We start from the raw sequence: 21,247 nt of genomic DNA, 5'->3' as shown, positions 1-21,247 counted from the left end.
TTTGAAGCACAAAGGACCCACAGAGCCTCTTTGGGGTGGCATCTGCTGAGGCTAATTTTGTTGCAATCAGGCAAAGGCCCAAGGCATGGGATGCCTGAGAGAGTTGGGGAAAGGAAGATTTTTCTTTCCCCATCTAGTAAAAAGACACCACCAAAAGTAAGGAAGCAATGCTTGGTTTGGGGGCCTCAACGCCTTCTCTTGGGCTGTAGGTGTCATTTTATGAAAGGTAAACAGTTGTCCAGCTAGATGATCTGTGAAGAGAAACTTGACAGGCCCAAACAGAAAAGAAATTCTTTAATAGCCAGCCATCTCCTGTTTGGCATGTACCATTTAGTGTATTTCAGGCCTGCTGAAGGCTTCTGACATGCAGCTTTATTCCTGAGCAATATGAACTATAGGATTGTGAACACACATCAGTTTTAAGGACTGATTCTTCCAAAATATTTTAAAATGGTACAAAAGTAAAATATTTCTACTAAAATCACCCTGCAATTCTAAATTAGAAATGTAAATTGAGTAGTTCTTATTTCACTTACTTTTCCATTCATCCCTTTTATCACCAGAGTGATTTCTAGACAACTTCTAGAAAATGTCAAGCATCAACTAATATGACAAAAAATGCTCTTAAACTGGTTTTCTTTGCCTCCAATTAGAGTAATTATATGTCATAACTAGGAACCTTCCTCACAACATCCTGTGAAATGTAGCACAACTATTATTATCCTCAATTTATGATAAAGATTCTGAAACACAGAGAGCATAAATGATTCTCCTAAGGTTACACAGCTAGTAAATGCCAGAGTGGGGATCTAAACCATATGTCCTAATGCTAAATCCAGCCCATCTGCTGACACTACATCTCTACCCACATTGCTTGCTTTCTTTCTTTTTAAAATAAAAACCCTTACCTTCTGTCTTAGAATCAATACTGAGTATTGGCTCTAAGGCAGAAGAGTGGTAAGGGCTAGGCAATGGGAGTTAAGTGACTTGTCCAGGGTCAAACAGCTGGGAAGTGTCTGAGGTCAAATTTGAACCCAGGACCTCCCATCTTTGGGCCTGGCTCTCAATCCTCTGAGCCACCCAGCTGCCTCCTAAACCCACACTACCATGTTCTCTTTTCACTAATCTGACCAACTTTTGCTTTTTTTTTTTTCACATTTTCTCTAAAAATCATATAAGTTTTTTTAGGGATAATGAGAAGAAAAGAGATAGGAAGAAAAGCAGCTTAAAAGAAAATTCTTTAAACCAATGATGGGCAAACTATAGCTGGTAGGCCAGATGTGGCCCCCCTGAAATGTTCTATCCGGCTGTGTGGACATTATTCCTAATCTGACAAATATGAGTAGGATGCAATGCAATGAAACTTCGAAAGAGTTGCCTTAGAAACAGACTGACAGATGAGCATTTCATTTCCTTTGGCCCCCTCTTTAAAAAGTTTGCCCATCATTGTCTTACACTATTTTCTTCACCAATGCTTATTTATTAAATCCAGTTTCTAGAAAAGATTAAGCATCAACTATAATATGACAAAACATCTCCAAACTTTGGATATTATACACTTAGACATTAACTACTATATATGGTAATTCGTGTATAATAATATATTCATAAGACAATCTGGCCTGGAATAATTCCCTAGTTTGGAAGTCTAAATAAAAACAACTAGAGGGAAAAATGAATTATTTAATGAAGACTCCGAAGACAACTACCCATTTTCCTGACATAAGAAAAATGCAGCTTTTCTAAAAATTTTTAAAAAAAAGAAAACTTTTAAAAGGAGGGAGCAAATGAAGCCTCTCAATGAAAAAAATGTTTAATTCAGAGTACTGAAAGCCATAATATTGACAGTTTTATTTAGCTTAATTATCTTCCCAATCAATAACTTTCATTTTCCTGGATAACCCTTTATGAATTCTTGAGCGAACTGCTCTAACTGGGACTCTTAGAAACTTTACCTGGGTCAGTCATAGTGGTCTATTTATTAAAAAAAATAATGATCAAATGATCAATATTTATTAGAAAGCTGCCCTCCCTCATATAGCAGGGGTCCTTTTTGCTGCCCATAGCAAGTAAAGAATTGTTGAATTAAATCTGCAAAGCTCTATGCTACTGGCCATGTAATTTCCACAGAGACTAAATCACCTCATATTAGTCACAGCATTTCATTCATTCAGCATTTACTTATTTTTAACACTCTTGTGTCTTTGTATCAATTCTAAGTCAGAAGAGCGTGAAGGCTAGGGAATTGGGGTTAAGTGACTTGCTCAGGGTCACATAGTCAGGAAGTTTCTGAGGCCAGATTTTAATCATTTAGCATTTATTAAGCACCTGCTAAGTGCAAGGGATTGAATTAGAAGTTTAGACTATAAAAACTAAAACAAATCTAATAGTTCCTGTCCTCAAGCACTTAAGGATAATAAAAACATAATTTTGTTTTTAAACCCTTATCTTCTGCCTTAGAGTCAGTACTGTGTATTGGTTCCAAGGCAGAAGAGTGGCAAGGGCTAGGCAATAGGAGTTCAGTGACTTGCTCAGGATCATATAGCTAGGAAGTATCTAAGACTAAATTTGAACCCAGGACCTCCTAGGTCTTTAGCCCTGGCTCTCAATTCACTGAGCCACACAGCTGCCCCCTCAAACCACAATTCTTGAAAGAGTTGCAAAATATTTCTATATCACAAGATTCCTTTCTGAAATCGGTCTTACCTTTAGAAGTTTCCCAGGATACAAAAGAATCAATTAAAGATAATCCTTGTTTATAATAAAATGTAGTCAACTCTAGCCAGTCAGCATCTAGTGTACTAATTACAGATCCTTTTCTTGTGACTTTCATTGATAGAATGCCTTCTTGATAGGTCCAGCATGTTGATTCATCATCAAAAACATTGAAGACTGTATATAATTTATTATCTGAGGATGAGTATTAGGAGAGAAAAAAAAAAGAAAAATGAATGACTTTATCTGTTAGGGAACTCTTTCAAAAGTAATTTAAATAAGAGCAAACTACTTTGGGAAATTGTTTCTGAAAGTTTTAAATGAAATCAGCAACATTTTGGACTCATAATTTAAAAGAATTATGAAAATAATAGAATAGAAATAGAATAGAATTATAGAATAGAATATAGAATAGAAATATTAGAATAGAATAGAAAATAAAGTTTAGTAAATTAATTGTATAAAAGTCAGAAATAGGTACCAATGGGGAGGCTGAGAACCAACACAGGATTAAATAAGGTAGCAGAAGGAAGGATGACAGTCTCTCTCTCTGGACGTGCCCTTTACCCTTCTATGCTTTGGGTGACTCTATTTGCTTAAATGAACTAGAATAAGAGAAAAGAAAGCTGGGGGGTGAGGGGGGGGAGAGAGGGGGAGAGAAGCAGAGTGAGAGAAGCAGAGCCAGCAGAATAGTGAGTATAGAGGCTGCCCAATGTGTAGATGTGCGGATGATGGAGAAGAAAGAGTGGGAGAAAGCGCTATGTTTTTTAGTCAGTAGAAAGACCAAGCTCTACTAACAATTTAAGGCTATCAAAGGTGAGATCATGCCTCCTCTACACATCATGACATTCAATATATTTTTCCCACTAACTTAGACATTTTATGATATAGGCGATGCCTTCACCTACCAGTACTAGCGATATAATAGGATTTCTTGAAATCAGCAGGAAACTTTATTAAGTTATTACAGCACTGACTTTCTTACAATGGTGATTTTTTTTTCCTTACTAAAAGAATGATATGTGAGGATCCATTATTGTCCATTTTGGGGAAGACTGGCCATTCTTGATTACTGGAAGCAAAGCCCCAAATTACCTGGAATGTGGGTAGGGCCCATATCTTGACCCCAATGACCTGCTTGTGTTGTCTCCATGTGGAGGACACCAGGGAACAGATGGTGCCTCTCCACAGAGAGCACGCTGGAGAGTCTGTTTCAAGGAACATCATGGTGACACGGAAGGGAAATGCCTTGGAAACACTGGAACATGGGTAGATGTTTAGTAACTGGTCCATTATGGCTAACCCATAGGATGAAGGGGAGGTTTTTTGATAGGCTTTAGAACAGTGATTCTCAAAGTGGGCGCCACCGCCCCCTGGTGGGTGCTGCAGCTATCCAGGGAAGCGGTGATGGCCACAGGTCCATTTATCTTTCCTATTAATTGCTATTAAAATTAAAAAAAAATTAATTTTCAAGGGCCTAAGTAATAATTTTTCTGGAAAGCGGGTGGTAAGCCAAAAAAGTTTGGGAACCACTGCTTTAGAAGAATTTAATCAAGCTTTGCTGTTTCCATGTCTTCCTCTTTGCCTCTCTGTTGGTGGTTCTTTCACTCTTGAAGTCCAGTGGTGAAAAGGTGCTATGAGAGATGGAGTTACAGGGCCTTTCCCCTCTCTGTCCTGATCCCCAGGACCAAAAAATGGGGCTTCTTTGGCCTTTTTGTTCTGCCTATGCTGAGCACCATACACAATGTGTTGGAATAGGCTCATATTGCAGAGGACTCTCAGAAAAATATTTTCACCATAATCACTGGTTCTTCAATCAGAGACTGCATTGCAGAAAGAGCTGACTTTATACTACCCCTGGAGCCTGTGCGCAAAGGTATGTAAGATGCTTGCTATTCATAACTATTATAGGCAGTCTCTAAATTATGAACAGGTTGTGGTCCAAAGGATATTTTAAGTCAGTTTGGAATTTGGAGTATATTTTCCCAGAAGGAATAAGCTGTAAAGGTTAGGTTGCTAGTCCAAAAAACTATGGTTCATATAATGAGCTTATAATATGACCAAAAGAGAGTGTTAGAAGTCATCTTAAGAACTCAATTCAGGAATTATAGGACCACAAACTTAGAGCAGGAAGGGAACTCAGAAGTCATCTAGTCTAGAACTCTCATTTTACAGATGAAGAATTTGAGGGCCAGAGAGGTGAAGAGATTTTTATTTTGGTCTCATGCAGCATAAATAACAAAGTTAGGACTTGATCCTGGGCCTGAGTTTCCAAATCCTGAGCATCCCTGTTTCCTGAGAATGGATAGAAGTGTGGTAGGGAAGTGGAGACTCTGGCTACTGGACATTATCAATTGGGGGAAAATTGGAGGAATTCAGGGCAAGGAAAGGTTTCTGGCAGGAAAGAGGTGGGAAATGGGGCTAGGCAGTTGCTTTTCTGATTTCCACAGAAGTGTTGTGGAAAAGGTCTTCACAGCAAAGGGAATGTCAATAGTGGATGATGGCACAGCAGAAACTGGCATTAGCAGCAGCAAGGGATGGTGGGAGCAGCAGTGCATACACATGGGTTATTTTCCAAGCCAAATTAGTAAAGTAGGAACTCTCCAAATACTATGATAAGTTGGAGTCTATCTTTTCTTTAACAGTTTTTAACTCTACTTAACATCTATAGATAGTGATATTCTTTAGATAATTTTATTTGTGGATAATACTATGCTGATTGCAGTGAGCTCGAGATCTCCAAACTTAAATCCACGATCATTCAAAAGAGTTCTGCCTGCCTATGCACACAGGAAAAATCGAATGGATAAAGAATATCGACTGTCCAGTCCACCTTATGCAATTTGAACAGACAATTCATAGAACTGGTCCCTGAGTAGCTGAATCTTGGACAGAAACTGCACATGGACAATGGTTTGGGCCAACTTGAACATAGTCTGGATTGCTATAGGAAATTGTGCAGTGTTTTTTTTTTAAATTTTTAACCAATTATGTGCATAAGTTATATGATTGAACTTATCTTCCTCCTCTTTTCCCTTCCCCCTCCTAGTGCTGGCAGGCAATTCGATCTGGATTATATATGTATTATCATATGCAATGTTTTTCATTTCTCTAAGCTACTGCTTCTTCTTCTTCTTCTCCTTCTCCTTCTCCTTCTTTTTTAAACTCTTTAAACCCAATACTACCTATTGGTTCCAAGGCAGAAGAGTGGTAAGGGGGGGTTAAGTGACTTGCCCAGGGTCACCCAGCTTGGATGTGCCTAAGGCCATATTTGAATCTAGGATATCCCATCTCTAGGCCTGGCCATCCACTAAGCCATCTTGCTGCCCCCCTCCCAAGCTTCTTTTTGTAACCAAGTCTCATATTTTAGCTATAAATGTTCTTCTGGTATGGCACTGAGTTACAGAATACTGTTGTGAGCTTCCCTGTTAGTGGGAATATCTCCATTAATGAGGTCACAGATCCATAAAAGCATAAATGACACACTCAAAATGACTGTAGGATTCCATTATAGGTTCTCTTCTTCTCTTATCTGTAAAGCGCTGAGAATGATACCTGCCACATGGTGGGTACTTCATAAATGCTAGTTACTCTTGCCTTCTCTATCCTTCCATTCTGTAGGGACCCCCATCATAACGTCATCAAAGAAATATTAAGTAATTAATGGCTGAAATAGACAGCACAGATATTCTAAAATTTCACTGCAGTACTGAAATTGCTTTAGTTTCAGCTTGGAAAAATCTGGTAAATTTGGCATGATTTGAATTTCTCCCCCATATGACCTCATTGAGATTGGACCCCTGAGGGGTAATTTCCCTGATTAGTTCCTTCTTTGGATTCTAATCTTCTTCATTTCCTTCTGCCTTTTCCCCTTTTCTGCAATACATTTTCTTACTCCTTTTCATTTGGCACACATGCATAGAGTCAAGTACCTATAGGAAGCTAAACTTTCCTGGAGAGGGAAGGCAGAATTTTTATCTACTTTTTTTTTTCTTTAAAACTGTTACCTTTGGGGGCAGCTAGATGGCTCAGGGGATTGAGAGCCAGGCCTGGGAGTTGGTAGGACCTCGGTTCAGTTCTGGCTACAGACATTTCCTTGCAATGTGATCCTAGACAAATCATTTTCCCCCCACTGCCTAGTTACCTCTCTTCTGCTTTGGAACCAATAAATAGTATTGATTCTAAGGTGGAAGGTAAGATTAAAAACAAAACAAAACCCTTGTCTTCTCTTTTAATATCCATTCTAAAACAGGAGAGTGGCAAGGTAAACAGGGTTAATTAGCTCAGGGTCATCCACTGAGGAAGTGTTTGAGGCCAGATTTGAATCCAGGTCTTCCTAACTCCAGGCCTGGTACTTTATCTACTGTACTACCTAGCTGCCCTTCCTGCCTACTTTCCACAGTTATTCTCCCTCTTGCAGCAAGAATGGTTAAAAGGAACAAATGCATCAACTGTGTTAATTGGTGCATGAATTACAATTTTTTTTCGCAATTTTTACATTTTTACTATAATTCCTACTGTCTGTGCAAATGCATCTTAAATGCAAATACTTATAAACAGATATTATAATTTTAGCTTAAAATAACAGTATTTATCCTATTATTTCTATTTTCTTAGCCATATAGATATTTTAAAAATGTACTTCATTCTTCTGATGCAGCTTGATGCTTCAAGATTTCCTTAAAATCTGGGACTTTTAAGTTAAAAAAGATCTTTGTGAAGTCAAACCAGTTTTTTAAAAAAATTGACTTTACAAGATTCAACATGAGTGACAAACCTAAATTTACTTTAAAAGGGGTCATTTCATTCATCTTTTTTGGGGGTACTGGTTATATAAGTTATAATTAAATTAGTGAAATTTTGAATCATAATTATTTTACATGGGTCACAGCTGGCCATTCTGTGTACTTACAAATGATGCTACTCTGAAAATAGCATAATAAAGAGATTTTGGTTTGATTGCAATAAGAAAAAAACCCCAAACACTCAAAGGTTTATATTGTGATGTGGTGAAAGTCAGGAGGCCCCTTTCTCTAGGATCTCTGGCAAAGACATTTCTCAAGCTTTAATTTTCTCATATTGTATGTAAAATAGGGAGGGTGATTATATTTTTAATAAAATTCTAACCTTCTGTCTTAGAATCAAACCTATGTATTGGTTCCAAGGCAGAAGAGCGGTAAGGGCTAGGCAGTGGGGGTTAAGTGACTTGTCCAGAGTCATAGAGCTAGGAAGTGTCTGAGGTCAGATTTGAGCCCAGGACCTCCCGTCTCTGGACCTGGCTCTTGATCCACTGAGCCACCTAACTTCCCCGCCTCACATATTTTTAAAGGTTCCTCTCAGGTCTGAGTATTTAAAAACTACTTTGTGCTATTGGAAGGGTAGTGTTAGAGTCAATAGAGGCCTGGGGTTGAGTCTTGCTTCTTACATTTACTAGCTGGGTCACCATAGATGAGTTATTTAATCATGCAGCCTAATTTTTTTCATCTTTCAGTTGGGGATTATCAGATCAGTAGTGCTTATCTTTTTGGAATGGGGTGAGGACAAAATGAAAGTTTGTATATGAAATGCTATGTAAATGGCCAATTCTTTAAAAAAATCTTTCAAAATTCATTTTTGGATCCATTTACTTCCTCCCTCTTTCAAAAAGTCATGTTTGTCTATTAAGTTAGGAATATGTCCTAATTCTCCTTTTCTCCCTTTTTTTTTCTTTTTTTTTTACCTTCTCCTTTTCTTGATTTGGAGGGAATAGGACTTCCTTCTCTTCCCATTTGCCAGAGCCCACTTTCATGATGAATTTCTTCTTCAATTCCACTTTCAGAAGACTGACCACTCAAAGTTCCTTCATTCCAAGTTTTACAGTTTTCCTCTGAGTTGTGTCTCTGGTGTTCTTGAATTCTGTACAGGCTTGACTCTGATTCTACATCTCCATCGGGGCTGGTGCCATTGCAAACTTTAGTCTGAGGACAATGTTGTGTTACAAATCCAACAAATTTCATTCCTCTTTTAGCAGCTTCGTTTATCTGCATTTAAAAATGAAATGAATAATGAAGGATAAGCATACAAGTGAAGCTCAGTTTTCATTTTGCTTATGAATTCTTGAGTAATTTTATTAATAAATGATTTCTAATTACTATTATCAATAATAAAAATCATTTAAATAGATTATTAATTTTTAATAATATATAATTACAAAATTATTTATTAATAAAATTGGAGATTATCATGGGATAGATCAGACTTAATTGATTGTTATTAGTAATTGAATATCTCTGCCAAATAACTGTCTCAGCTATTATATCTTGGCCAAAGTACTCTGTATTTTCTTTGTAAGAGGGTATCTCATATTGTTTTTTTTTTAAACCCTTACCTTCCATCTTGGAGTCAATACAAGGCAGAAGAGTGGTAAGGGTGGGCAATGGGGGTCAAGTGACTTGCCCAGGGTCACACAGCTGGGAAGTGTTTGAGGCCAGATTTGAACCTAGGACCTCCTGTCTCTTGGCCTGGCTCTCAATCCACTGAGCTACCCAGCTGTTTTCTATTTCTGTTCTTACTTCCCTACCTAGTTTTAACTCAAGGGTTAGTTATTTTAATACTGATCCTTCTTCCACACTTAGAACACTTGGCCTCCCTTCTTCCCATCTTCCCCACCCAAACTCTATAACTTTGGAGTCATGCCCAATTCTTCATTCTCCCTCATCGCACATATGTACTCTTGCCAGTTCTAGTTCTACTGCTCTCTGCTCACATAGATGCCATCAGAATTCATTAACTTTCTCACCTGAATTATTGCAATAGTCTCTTAATTGATCTCCCTGATTCCAAATTCTCCCTTCTCCAATCCATCTTCCACATAAGCTACTGAAACATCCTAAAGCACAATTCTGATAATATCACTCAAGAATTTTCAGTAGTTCTTTATCATTTCTAGGACAACATATGAAAATTCATTTAGTATTTAATCTTCATAATCTAATTCCAGACTGATTACATTTTACTCTTTATACATGTTATATTCCAGCCAAATGGTCAATCTGATGCTTTCCAAGTTGGGTATTCTGTCCTCTACCTCTGCCTTTTCATAAGTTGTCTTCCCTCCCTCATGCCTGGAAAACATTTCCTCCTCACTTCCATTTTTTAGAATCACTGATTTCCTTCAAGGTCCAGACTAAGTGCTATGTGTTACATGGAAAACTTCCATGATAATTGTTAGTGTCTCTCCTCCCTCAAATTATGCAGTATTTACTTGTTTGTGCATGTGTAGTATTCCCACTCTAATGTAAACTCCTTGGGGACAGGGATTGTTGGTTTTTGCCTTTGTATTCCTAGTCCCTGGCATATGGTAGATACTTAATAAATGTTTGTTAAGTTTTAATTTGTTTCTGTTCCCAAATAGTAAATGCTGCTAGAGAAAACTCAGAAGACCACATCTATTACAAAGCTATTCTACCTAACCTCTAGTATGTCTTTGTGGCTAGCATGAAGATCTTTTTATTCATTCCTTATTATATATTCCCCACAACAGGTGTTCCAAATCTTCTCTTCTTTCCTCATGGCTTCAACACTATTCACCCACTCTTTTCATTTTCAGCAGCTGATCTTGACTCCTATTTTAATGAAGAGATTCAAGTCTTCTAATTTGGATTTTTCTCAACTTCTCTTTTTTAAACCTTCTAACGTGGATTATTTAGATCCAGCAATTATTCTCCTTTTCTCTCTCTCTCACATGTATCTTCATTGTCTCCCATTTTACTGATTCATATCTATATATTATAAATATGCCCAGGGCTATTCTAACCTAAAAAATTAATTTAAAAAACCCAAACATGGGGGCAGCTGGGTAGCTCAGTGGATTGAGAGTCAGGCCTGGAGACGGGAGGTCCTAGGTTCAAATCTGGCCTCAGTCACTTCCCAGCTGTGTGACCCTGGGCAAGTCACTTGACCCCCATTGCCTACCCTTACCACTCTTCTGCCTTGGAGCCAATACACAGTATTGACTCCAAGACGGAAGGTAAAGGTTTAAAAAAAAAACCCAACCGAACCACTCTTTCCTTAACCATACCAACCCCACAAGATTCTATGTCCTTAACACTTGCCTCCTCTTTAATCCCTTGTAATTTCTCCCCCTCCCCCAATTTTAATGAAGCTACTCTCCATTAATGACCTCCTTTATCACCAAGTTTAACTCTCTTTTTTGTCCTTCTTGGCTCTTTTGATGTATTCTAATGATTCTTATTTTAGCTTTCTGACTGATAATACTCTGTCTCTTGTACTTAATTCTTGAATGTGGACCTAAAGTTTCTGTCCATACATGTTCCTTTTCACTTTCTATACTAAGTATTTTGCTACTTTCACCCCACTTCCATGGCTTTAGTGATCACTTCCTCACAGATGACTCCTTAGGCTTTATTTTTCTTAGCTTCCCCTCAGAGATCTAATCTTGTACATCTAATTACCTTATTAGTTAGCGCCATCTGGAATTTCTATTGGAGTCTCAAACTCCAATATGTTTAGGACTGATCACTTACCCACTAAAAAACTCCTGATCTTTTCCCCTTTTCCCGTTGATGGTGCCTCCACCTAGCCAGTCAGCCAAGCTTAAAACCTCAAAGTCACCTCTGACTTTTTCTTCCCTCACATCCCAACATTCAATCAATGGCCATATATTAATTAATAAGTCTACCTCTGAAAGAATTCTCCTTATTCATTGAGTTTCACTGCATGTAAGAGGCCTAGTTCAGGTCTTCATTTCTTCCTACATAGACTGTTGTAATAGCATCATAACTAACCTTCCTACGAGCAATCTCTTCCCTTTCCAATCTATCTTTCTCGTTGCTGTTGGAATAACCATCCTAATGTATCGTTTTTATTTTTGATCAATATTTACTAAGCACCTACAAAGAAAAAAATTGAATAGTCTCTACCTTCAAGAGCTTGCCTTGTATCAAGGGAGATAAAATGTACATAAATAGGTATAGATAATAATAATAAGAGTAGTAATGATGATGATGATGATGATGATGATAAAGAAGACAATATTAGATAGGATTCATATAGCACCTATAATGGTTTAGACACTGTGATAAGTACTTTACAAATATATCATTTGGGGGACAGCTAGGTGGCTCATTGGATTGAGAGGCAAACCTAGAGGTGGGAGATCATGGGTTCAAATCTGAACTCAGATATTTCTTAGCTGTTTGACCCTGGGCAAGTCACTTAACCCCATTGCCTGGACCTTACCATTTTTCTGTCTTGGAACTGACACACAGTATTCTAATGACACACATTCTAAGATGGAAGATAAGGGTTTGCAAAAAGTAAAAACAAAAAACTACCAAATATATCATTTAATCTTCACAACAACTCTGAGAGGAAGGTGCTATTATTACCCCCATTTTATAGTTGAGGAAATAGAGGCACATAATAGAAAGAAAAAATATAGGGTAGTAAGTATTCAGAAGGAGAGTGCTAACATTTGTGGGAGGGAGTTAGAAATGGGAAATTGAAGTGATTTATCCAAGGCCATATAGGTAATAAGTTGTGGATCTTGTCACTTCCCTGCTCAAAATCCTTCAATGGCTCTCTAATAACTATTGAATCAAGTATAAATTACTTATTTTGGCAACTAAGGATCACCACTCTCTGGCTCCATCCTCCCTTCCCCCCCCCCCCTCTCTCTCTCTCTTTCTTTCTTTCTTTCTTTCTTCCCTCCCTTACCTTCCATCCTGGAATCAATACTGAGTATTGGCTCTAAGGCAGAAGAGCAATAAGGGCTAGGCAATGGGGGTCAAGTGACTTGCCCAGGGTCACACAGCTATGATATGTCTGATGACAAATTTGAACCCAGGACCTCCCTTCTCTAGGCCTGGCTCTCAATCCACTGAGCCACATAATTACCCCCACCTCAACCTACCTTTCCAGCATTATTTCATACTATTCTTTTTTCACATACTCCATGTTCCAGGAATATGAGACCACTTAATTACTTTTGCTTTTTGTTCTTTTACTGTCAACCCTTGTTTCCACACTTTTCTTTATATTGGTTTCCCATTCCTAGAATGAACTTCTTTCCCCACTATGACTATTTGTTAAAGTCTCTTCCTTCCTTAAAGTCTTTGCTGGAATGAAAAGATTTTCCATTTCCTTATCCACTTTTCACTAGTTTTGGTGATTTCTCTTTCTATTTAGTAAGTATCCAAGGGTAGATTTAAATTTAGGTCTTTTTGACTTCAAGTCCAAATTACTATCCTAAGCTGCCTCCCAAAGATGGTCTCTCATCCTTATTGCCCTCTGAACAATTTCCAGATTATCAATGATCTTCATAAAGTGAGGTGCCCAGAACTGAACACAATATTCTAGATACGACCTACACAGTACAAAGGATAGTGGGTCTATCAGTCTTTTAGAAATGAAAAATGTGTAGGGGAAAGAGGAAAGCAGCTGAGATTGATAGGGAGAGAATAAAGAAGGCAAAACTGGAGAAGACAATGAAAGAAGAAAAATTGGAGAAAAGAAAAGACGGAATAAATGGGAAGGAAAAAGAATTATGGTTGATGCAACATAATTTTGAAAAAGGACAATTCACACAGCTTTTTCTCTCCTAATAAATGTTTCTAAAATAGGTGGGGAGGGGACAGAAAATGAGGAATGAGGTAGAGAAATGGCATGCTGTAAGTGGGGAGACATCAATTTTTGTGTATTTTTGAATGTTAAGTTCATAACTTTTAATGACAAAATACAAAAGGGTTGGGTTGTTTTACTTTGGATATAAATAAATAAACATTGCTAATTCCTTTCAGTTTTAAAATAAAGGACATTGGTATTTTCTTATAATTTTATTTTGTAATTCCTGTAGTTTTGTTTTATTGAAAAATTCTGGATAATTATTTTGTTCTCACTTTCAAAATTAATTGGTATAAGTGTAAAGTTAAATCTTATCTTTATAATCCAATTGTCTTACATTGAATGGCTTATTCAGTGTAGTTCTCATAAGATTAAATGGCTCTTATCCATGACTATTAGTCCGTACATATTGTAATTTTCAAATATTTTATGTACTTTGCTTCCTGAAACATCTTTCTTTCTGGGACAACCACTTTATTATAAACGCTGAAATAACAATCATTTCCTGTTTCAATATGTCTTTAACCATGTTCAGGAAGTTAGAGACAAAAATAGTTCTCCAAGTCTGTTCTACTAGGAATATATTATGAGTTAAATTTTAAAAATTCAAAGTAATTTTTGTTTAAATGGAGATTTTCTCCTAATATTTAAAAATTTGCAAACATGATCTGAGTAAATCTTCATGAGTTTTTTTACTTATAATGTTTAATTCTATGTGTTTCATGTATCAATCTAAAGTAGTTCCCAAATATTTGTAAACATAAGTCATATCCACAGTAGAAACATATGTGCTGATAGCTATTGCATCTTTATTCATGAGTTGCCACCATTGGCTTTACACACATACCATAAAGCTTTTACTTATCTTCTTCTAAATTAAGGGAATAATAGAAACACTGACAAAATTAAAGGAAAAATGTCACATTTCTTTCTCACCTAGAAAGCAAAAACCTTATGTAGATTTTTCTGTCTACCAATCACTTCTATTTAAATTGTCTTAGGAAGATTCTGAAGATCACCTGGCAAGATAAGGTACCAGGCACTGAGGTCCTTTTTCAAGTTGAACTCTCAACCATTCAGACTATTGCAGAGAGCCCAACTCAAATGGGCTGGTCATCTAGTTCAAATGCCAAATATATATTTGTCTAAAAAAATATTTTACAGAAAGTCCACACAATACAAAGACACTCTAATGGTCTCTTTGAAGAACTTTAGTATTGATTGTGAGAAATAGGACATGCTGGCATAAGACTGTCCTGCTTGGCATACCAGAATCAAAGATGGTTCTGTGCTCTCTATGAGCAAAGAAGAATTGCAGTCATTCAAAGAAATGAGAGATTCACAGATTTAGAGACATCCCCAGCCAAAATGTTCATACGAGCTATTTTTGCCCAACCTGTCTGTGATAGAGCCTTCCAAGCTTGTATTGGTCTGATCAGCCACAGTCCAACACACTATTGACCCCAACATAGTGACCAATACCTTACTCCTGAAATATGTTTTCCAACAGAATTTTCTCTATTCTCCTCTATGTCACTTTTGTATTAAGGTCATTGCATATTAAAGTAAAGTCTATGTTGTAATATAGAAATAATACTGCCATATTTTCTTGGGGCAACCTGTCAGTTGCCTTGGTTGGAATGTTGACCGTGGCATGAGCCATAGGGCAAGTACCAACTGGCAGTTGGACCAGGGTATATAGAGCCCTGGAGACCCAGGGATGGGTTCTTTTTCCCTACTTCTCTTCTCACCTTCACTTCTACCCCTTGGGTGGGAACTGGGTGGTTGAGGGAGGTAGAACGTGGGATTTTAGTTTCCTAGGCCAGGCAGGTTTTAAAGATCTTTGCTGACCAAATAGGAACATCAATCTAATATACCAATTATTCCCTATCAAGAGATTGCTTTATATTTATCATCAAGAGATCATTTTAGGGCAGCTGGGTAGCTCAGTGGAGTGAGAGCCAGGCCTAGAGACAGGAGGTCCTAGGTTCAAACCCGGCCTCAGCCACTTCCAGCTGTGTGACCCTGGGCAAGACACTTGACCCCCATTGCCCACCCTTACCACTCCTCCACCTATGAGAAAAATACACCGAAGTACAAGGGTTTAAAAAAAAAAAGAGATCATTTTATTTCTGTCTCAGGGCTGGTCCCTTGGGACAGCTGAAGATCATTGCAAGGAGTTCATCAACATCCTGAACTTAGATTTAGAAGGCATTAATAGACTAGTTTCATAGTTTCCTAACCTACTCTCCAATCCCTTTTCCCAAACTAATCTGTTCAATAAATCCTTAGTTTAATTTATGAACTAGTGTGTCCTACCTTCATCTTAGATCTAAATAGTGACAGCTGTTCAAGATTCTAAGAGAGAGACAAAGTAACTCCATTACTGTTTAGACGGGAAGCACCATACATCCCTTTCTGTCTAATCTCACCACCAACCAATAGGAGTTACTTCCTCAGCCAGGTCAGAGGCTGAAGGGAAATCATCTTGAAGGGGTTTTAGTTCTTACCAAGGGAAATTACATCAATCCCTTGGCTGGCTTAGGCACTGGGTACTTGTCATTCCTACATCCAGTACCTCCAGTCTACAGCTCGTGACTAATCTATATTGGCTTCCTGACTGCTTAAAGCTTTACCAACCTCCATTACAGATTCAGTCATAAACCCTCATTACAATGTTGATTTTATTTAATGGGTATTATCAAATTCTTTGCAGAATTTCTCTACCTCCTGGGCAATATATTTTGGTGCATGATTTGCAATAATCTTTTAAATGGCCCTTTTATAAATACTTATCAAGACCAATGAAATAGGAGACGAACAAGTAGACTATAAAGTGTTACTTCTTGCTGTATTTGGATGCATGATAAAACCAATTTTGTCTACACCTTTATTTGCTTCTCTATGGAGAACTTGTAAGCCATCCTTTCATTTAGCCACAATTTCCATTATTTTTCTTCTTTAAAAAAATCACCCCAAACCCAAACCCTTACCTTCTCTCTTAGAATTAATACTTTATATTGATTCCAAGGCAGAAGAGTGGTAAGGGGTTGGCAATGGGGGTTAAGTGACTTGCCCAGGGTCACACAGCTAGGAAGTACCTGAGGCCAGATTTGAACCCAGGTCCATTTTCTTTTGATTTTTGTTATAGTGAGAATGTCACAACTGATATTTAATTCTTAAAATAGTATGTTTATTCACAAAACCCTGAGAAAGCATCTCACATTTAGAGTAACAACAGTTAAGTTGTTATTTGAAAACTATATGATTCTTAGTATCCTCTGCCCCCTTTCTGGCTATTTTGCTGCCATTGCTGTTTAATGGGGAGGTTGGCCAATGAAAGCCTAGTTCTCAAGGAATGAAAGTATTTGCTCTTGCTGGTGGGTTAGACAGATGACATATGCAATAATCCCTGCCTTCTTTCAATTCAATATGTAGAGACTCAATGAGCCCAATTCTGGTCATGGATTCTTATTGGAGTGATGAAGAGTCTTCTGATTAACTAAGGGTACCTACAAGATTCAAGTGGAAGACCTCTCACTTTCTTCCTTGTTGACTTTCAAGAATGGATTGTTCTATCCTCCACCCTGCTGCTGTGAGCCTAGATTTCTTGGATCTCTTTTGTGTTTATTCTTTTTTGATCATAGGAGAACTAGTATCTGGAGATAGAAATGACCAAATTATCACCTTGTGAACACTGACAGGTTGGGAGAACCCTTGAAAGGTCCCAAAGCAACCTGAGTTGGAAGCAGAGACCACTGGATCTGGTGGCAGCAGTAGCTTAGGCTGGTGAGGAGCCAGGCTAAGGAGTGACCTGCTTAACCCAGTCTAGTAGTAGACTCTCCTAGTAGCCTAAACATGGAATCTGGCAAGGAGCCAGCCCAGCTACTGAAGAAACGACTCCCAAAGCAAAAATAAAAGGCTTCCCAGGGGCAGGAATCATGAGATATACTAATTTTTTTTAACTTAAAAATTGTTTATTTTTTTAAAATCCTTACCTTCTGTCTTAGAGTCAATACTAAGTATCAACTCTAAGGTGCAAGAGAGGGCTGGACAATGGAGGTTAAACGATCTGTCCAGGGCCAGGTGGTTAGGAAGTGTCAGATTAGAACCCAGGACCTCCCATCTCTAGGCCTGGTTTTCTATCTCCTGAGTCACTTAACTGCCCCTAAATTTATTCTTTATTTTTTCTGCTTTACAAACAGCTGTTATTTAGAAGTGCAACTTTTTTACTTATGAGTTATATACTCTCCTATTCCTCAATCCTTATGAGTCCTATATTTATTCTTAAAATGTGTGCCTGACTACCTCTTTCTATCCTTTAAGCGTGAGCCTGCTCTTCACTGGGTCTGAGGGTGGACCTCCAGTTTGGGGGATATTTTTAAAAAATAAATTAATTTAGAATATTTTCCATGGTTACATGATTCATGTTCTTTCCTTCTCCTCCTCCCTTCCCCCTTCTGGAGCCAACGAGCAATTCCACTGGTATCACTGATCAAGACCTATTTCCATATTATTAATATTTGTAATAGAGTGATTGTTTAGAGTCAACATCTTGGGGGATATTTTTATAAGTTCTGTCCTTGCTATATCTAGGACTGGAGGGAGTCACACTGGATGGGGACTTGTGATGGAGTATAAGATACCACAAACCTTCAAAATTACCCAGAGAATTAGAGGAATTCGCTGTCATTTGGGGACCCAAACTGTGAGGGAACTGGGAGAGTGATCTAGACAGGGTAATACAACAGCAAAAGTGAAAAAAAAATCACAAAAAACCCCCCGAAGAGTATTTAATATTTTTTCTTGTTTCATGGTTTGCCATGGCCAAGTGACTAGCCATTGTTGATGAGTTTCTGTAATAAATTAGGTCAGTCTTCAGAAAGCTGTAAGACAGACAGGTAGGTGGCTCAATGGACAGAAAGCCAGGTCTGGAGTCAAGAACACCTGGATTCAGATCTGGCCTCAGATACATCCTAGCTGTGTGACTCTGGGCAAGTCACTTAACCCCAATTGCCTAGCCCTTACTACTCTTCTGCCTTAGAACTGATGCTTAGTCTTAATTCTAAGACAGAAGTTAAGGGTTTTAACTTTTTTAAAAAAGAAAAAAAAAAGCAGAGAGATCTGTCACTGAGATTATGCTTAGAGCCTTCCCAGCATGGTAGAAAAACCCAGGCTCTACTCTTATAGTATTCTAGGACCCAGGACACCGTAAAGCATGAGAAGGCAATGGTGTAATATCTCATGTGGCATGTAGATGTCCACGACAGACTAACTCTCTTTACATTAAACCCCAAGAACATTTCAAGCTTTAAAATTTTTTATTGTGAATAATGCTTAAAATAATAAAACAACAAACTAGGGTTTGGAAATATTATTTGTTATTCAGAGGTTTTATTGTAATTGAGGTTACTCTTTCCTTTTTTTTTTTAATTAGAAAAAAATCGCAGTAGAATAGAAATGGCCAAGACAAATGGCAGTACCTTTTCTATCAATCCTTTTGCTCCTTCATTTGTTAGAGTTTCATACGTCAAGGGACATTCCTCAATTACAAGCCTGGGCCGACCTTGTCCTTTGGGTGTTGTCTGTGTCTGGCTGTGACAGAGAAAAGATCTTGGTTAGAGTTCTATTGCTGACTTTCACCTAACATTTGTCCAACAAAATGTTTATATTTATAGATAAATTATTACATTCCTAGGTGTTATCTGTAGATTAATCTGTAGATAAAACTTTGGTGACAGTTTTTCCATAATTGTATATAAGATTTGATGGCTCCACACTCTTATTAGAAACATCTTGAAAACACATTATAATAATGGTCAAGCCTTTCTAAATACTAATGAAAGCTGATTTCGTATCTAAAATTTTTTTATTTGAAGAAAATCAAATAACTCTGACATAAATTTCAAGACTGATATGTAACCTTCATATAACAAAATGGATTAAAAGCATAAATAAAATACTACTTGGGTACAGAGGAAGAATTTATGGGGAAATAAATTATTTGAGATTAGAATGGAAAAATTATTTATACATGGCTGATCAGATTTGTAATTAGGACACAAACATTGCTACAGTGTCATATTTGCTTAGTAATGCTTGAATTACTACACATATATTAGAATCCAGTATTTTATTGGAAGCTAAAGTATAATTGTGGAAAAGTAGAAAAATAATTTGGTAAGAGATATTTCTTAAAAATATACCTCATTTTAGTTCATAAAGGTCTTTGACAAAAATATTGCTAGATTTTTTGCTTTTTTCTCTCTCCCTATTTTCTTCTTTTCCTTCTTTCTTTTCTATTGCTTGGCTGCTTAAGAATGTTGGCCAGGGCCACTAGGACCATTTTGGGCTAAACACGTTGTTGACCCAACTCTAAGCCAAATATGAAGGGTTTGCCATGGGTTTTCAGATGAAATCAAGGGAATTGTGGTTAAAAGACTTATTAAACACTTAATTTTTTTTAATATGGAGACTGTTACTCCTATGTACTGACAAAAAGAATTTAAGCTATTGTTTTTAAAATAAATCATTTAAAAAAACCTGATGGCTAATTTTTAGAACCTAAGTTGGGGAAAACAAGCCAATAAACTTCAGGATTTAATCTATACTTGCAAAAAATTAGAAATTTCTCACTAATCCAATGAGCACATTTTATAATTTAATGCTAATTTCAGTTGCTATTATTTAATTCAACTCAATTCTGAACATTTATTAGGTTCTTACAAAGAGTAAGATATTTTGATTGGCCCATTGGAGTTACACAGATAAAATAAGCCACATTCCCATTTCTCAAGGAACAAAATTTAGTCTGGAAGATGACACATAAATAATAATAATATGAATTAGAATGTGATAATTACCAAGTAGAGTTCTATGAGAAATTTTACAAAGGAAGATCCAGCAGAGAATGGGATAAGATCAAGGAAAGCTTTTTGAAGAACATGGTCCCTGAGTTGACCTTTGAAGGAAAGGAGAGATTTCAATAGGTGGGGATGGTAGAAACTCTACTGAAAGTTTGGGGATAGTAACAATGGTTTGGAAATTGTTAAAGAAATAATGGGGTAGAGAGATGTATAGATGTATAATGATGGTGATGCTGTGTATCTGTCTATGATCTCCTCAGCTGCAGTTGGTAGGAGGAACACCTACTCCTATCACACTGGCTGCTGCTGTAAATTATCCCCTTCTCTCTGACAAGTTTGGTTGATAACCTGTTAGAAATTCCTTTAACAGCTGTCCAAGTAAGAACCCTTTAGAGGTTAGATAGATGGTTAACATCTCCAGGCCCAACCTGGGGTTGGATAGATTGGTTTTGGGCTATTGATCAGCCTTGGATAATGTTCAGGATCTGACTGCATTTTGACTCCCTTCCCAAGGACGGTGATAGAAAGACCACTCAGGAAGGTACTAGTTATTGAATACTCTTTTATTTATAGGTAGGGAAAGGATAACAAAGTCAAGGATTGGGGATTGGAAACCCTATTGTTCTATTATCTATTAGACTAATTAATAATCAGGACTGGAGGCTACTAAGCTGGCAGAGACTTGAGATCTTCACCTCTCCCTCTATCTCTGGCTGGACCTGGTCACAGCCAAGCCAGATAATAGGGAAGGCTATTACTGCAGTTATATTGAGGGTCTTTATTCTCTCAGCTCTCTCACCAGTAGTGTCGATGGTTCACTAGCTCTCAGTCTAGCCAGGAAATAGATTGAGGCTTATTCCTACCCTCTTCTTCTTCAACCACCCTTCAACCACCCACTTCCCAGACAGAACCACAGAAGCTTGCAGAGATCTGTGATCTCTAGTTCTCAGCCTCTGAGTCCAGAGACCTCTCTCAACATAGCTGTCAGGGATACATACATACATACATACATACATATATATATGTAATATATATATATATAT

At 37.5% G+C, this 21,247-nt stretch overlaps 1 protein-coding gene across 1 annotated transcript in view; it reads right to left on the bottom strand.

Moving 5' to 3' along the window:
- The window catches only part of RFTN2 (raftlin family member 2), an 88,513-nt gene that overhangs the window by 46,998 nt on the left and 20,268 nt on the right, over positions 1–21,247 (bottom strand). The window contains exons 3-6 of the mRNA XM_044669065.1: positions 18,822–18,933; positions 8,435–8,735; positions 2,707–2,916; positions 2,582–2,584 (exon numbers count right to left, since the gene is read on the bottom strand). Of these exons, the coding sequence (XP_044525000.1) occupies positions 2,582–2,584; positions 2,707–2,916; positions 8,435–8,735; positions 18,822–18,933 (626 nt within the window). The remainder of the gene's footprint in view (positions 1–2,581; positions 2,585–2,706; positions 2,917–8,434; positions 8,736–18,821; positions 18,934–21,247) is intronic.

The sequence above is a fragment of the Gracilinanus agilis genome, chromosome 3 (assembly GCF_016433145.1).
Source record: "Gracilinanus agilis isolate LMUSP501 chromosome 3, AgileGrace, whole genome shotgun sequence".
Taxonomy (NCBI): domain Eukaryota; kingdom Metazoa; phylum Chordata; class Mammalia; order Didelphimorphia; family Didelphidae; genus Gracilinanus; species Gracilinanus agilis.
The sequence above is the reverse complement of the archived record's forward strand: the minus strand, read 5'-3'. Positions and strand labels throughout refer to the sequence as shown.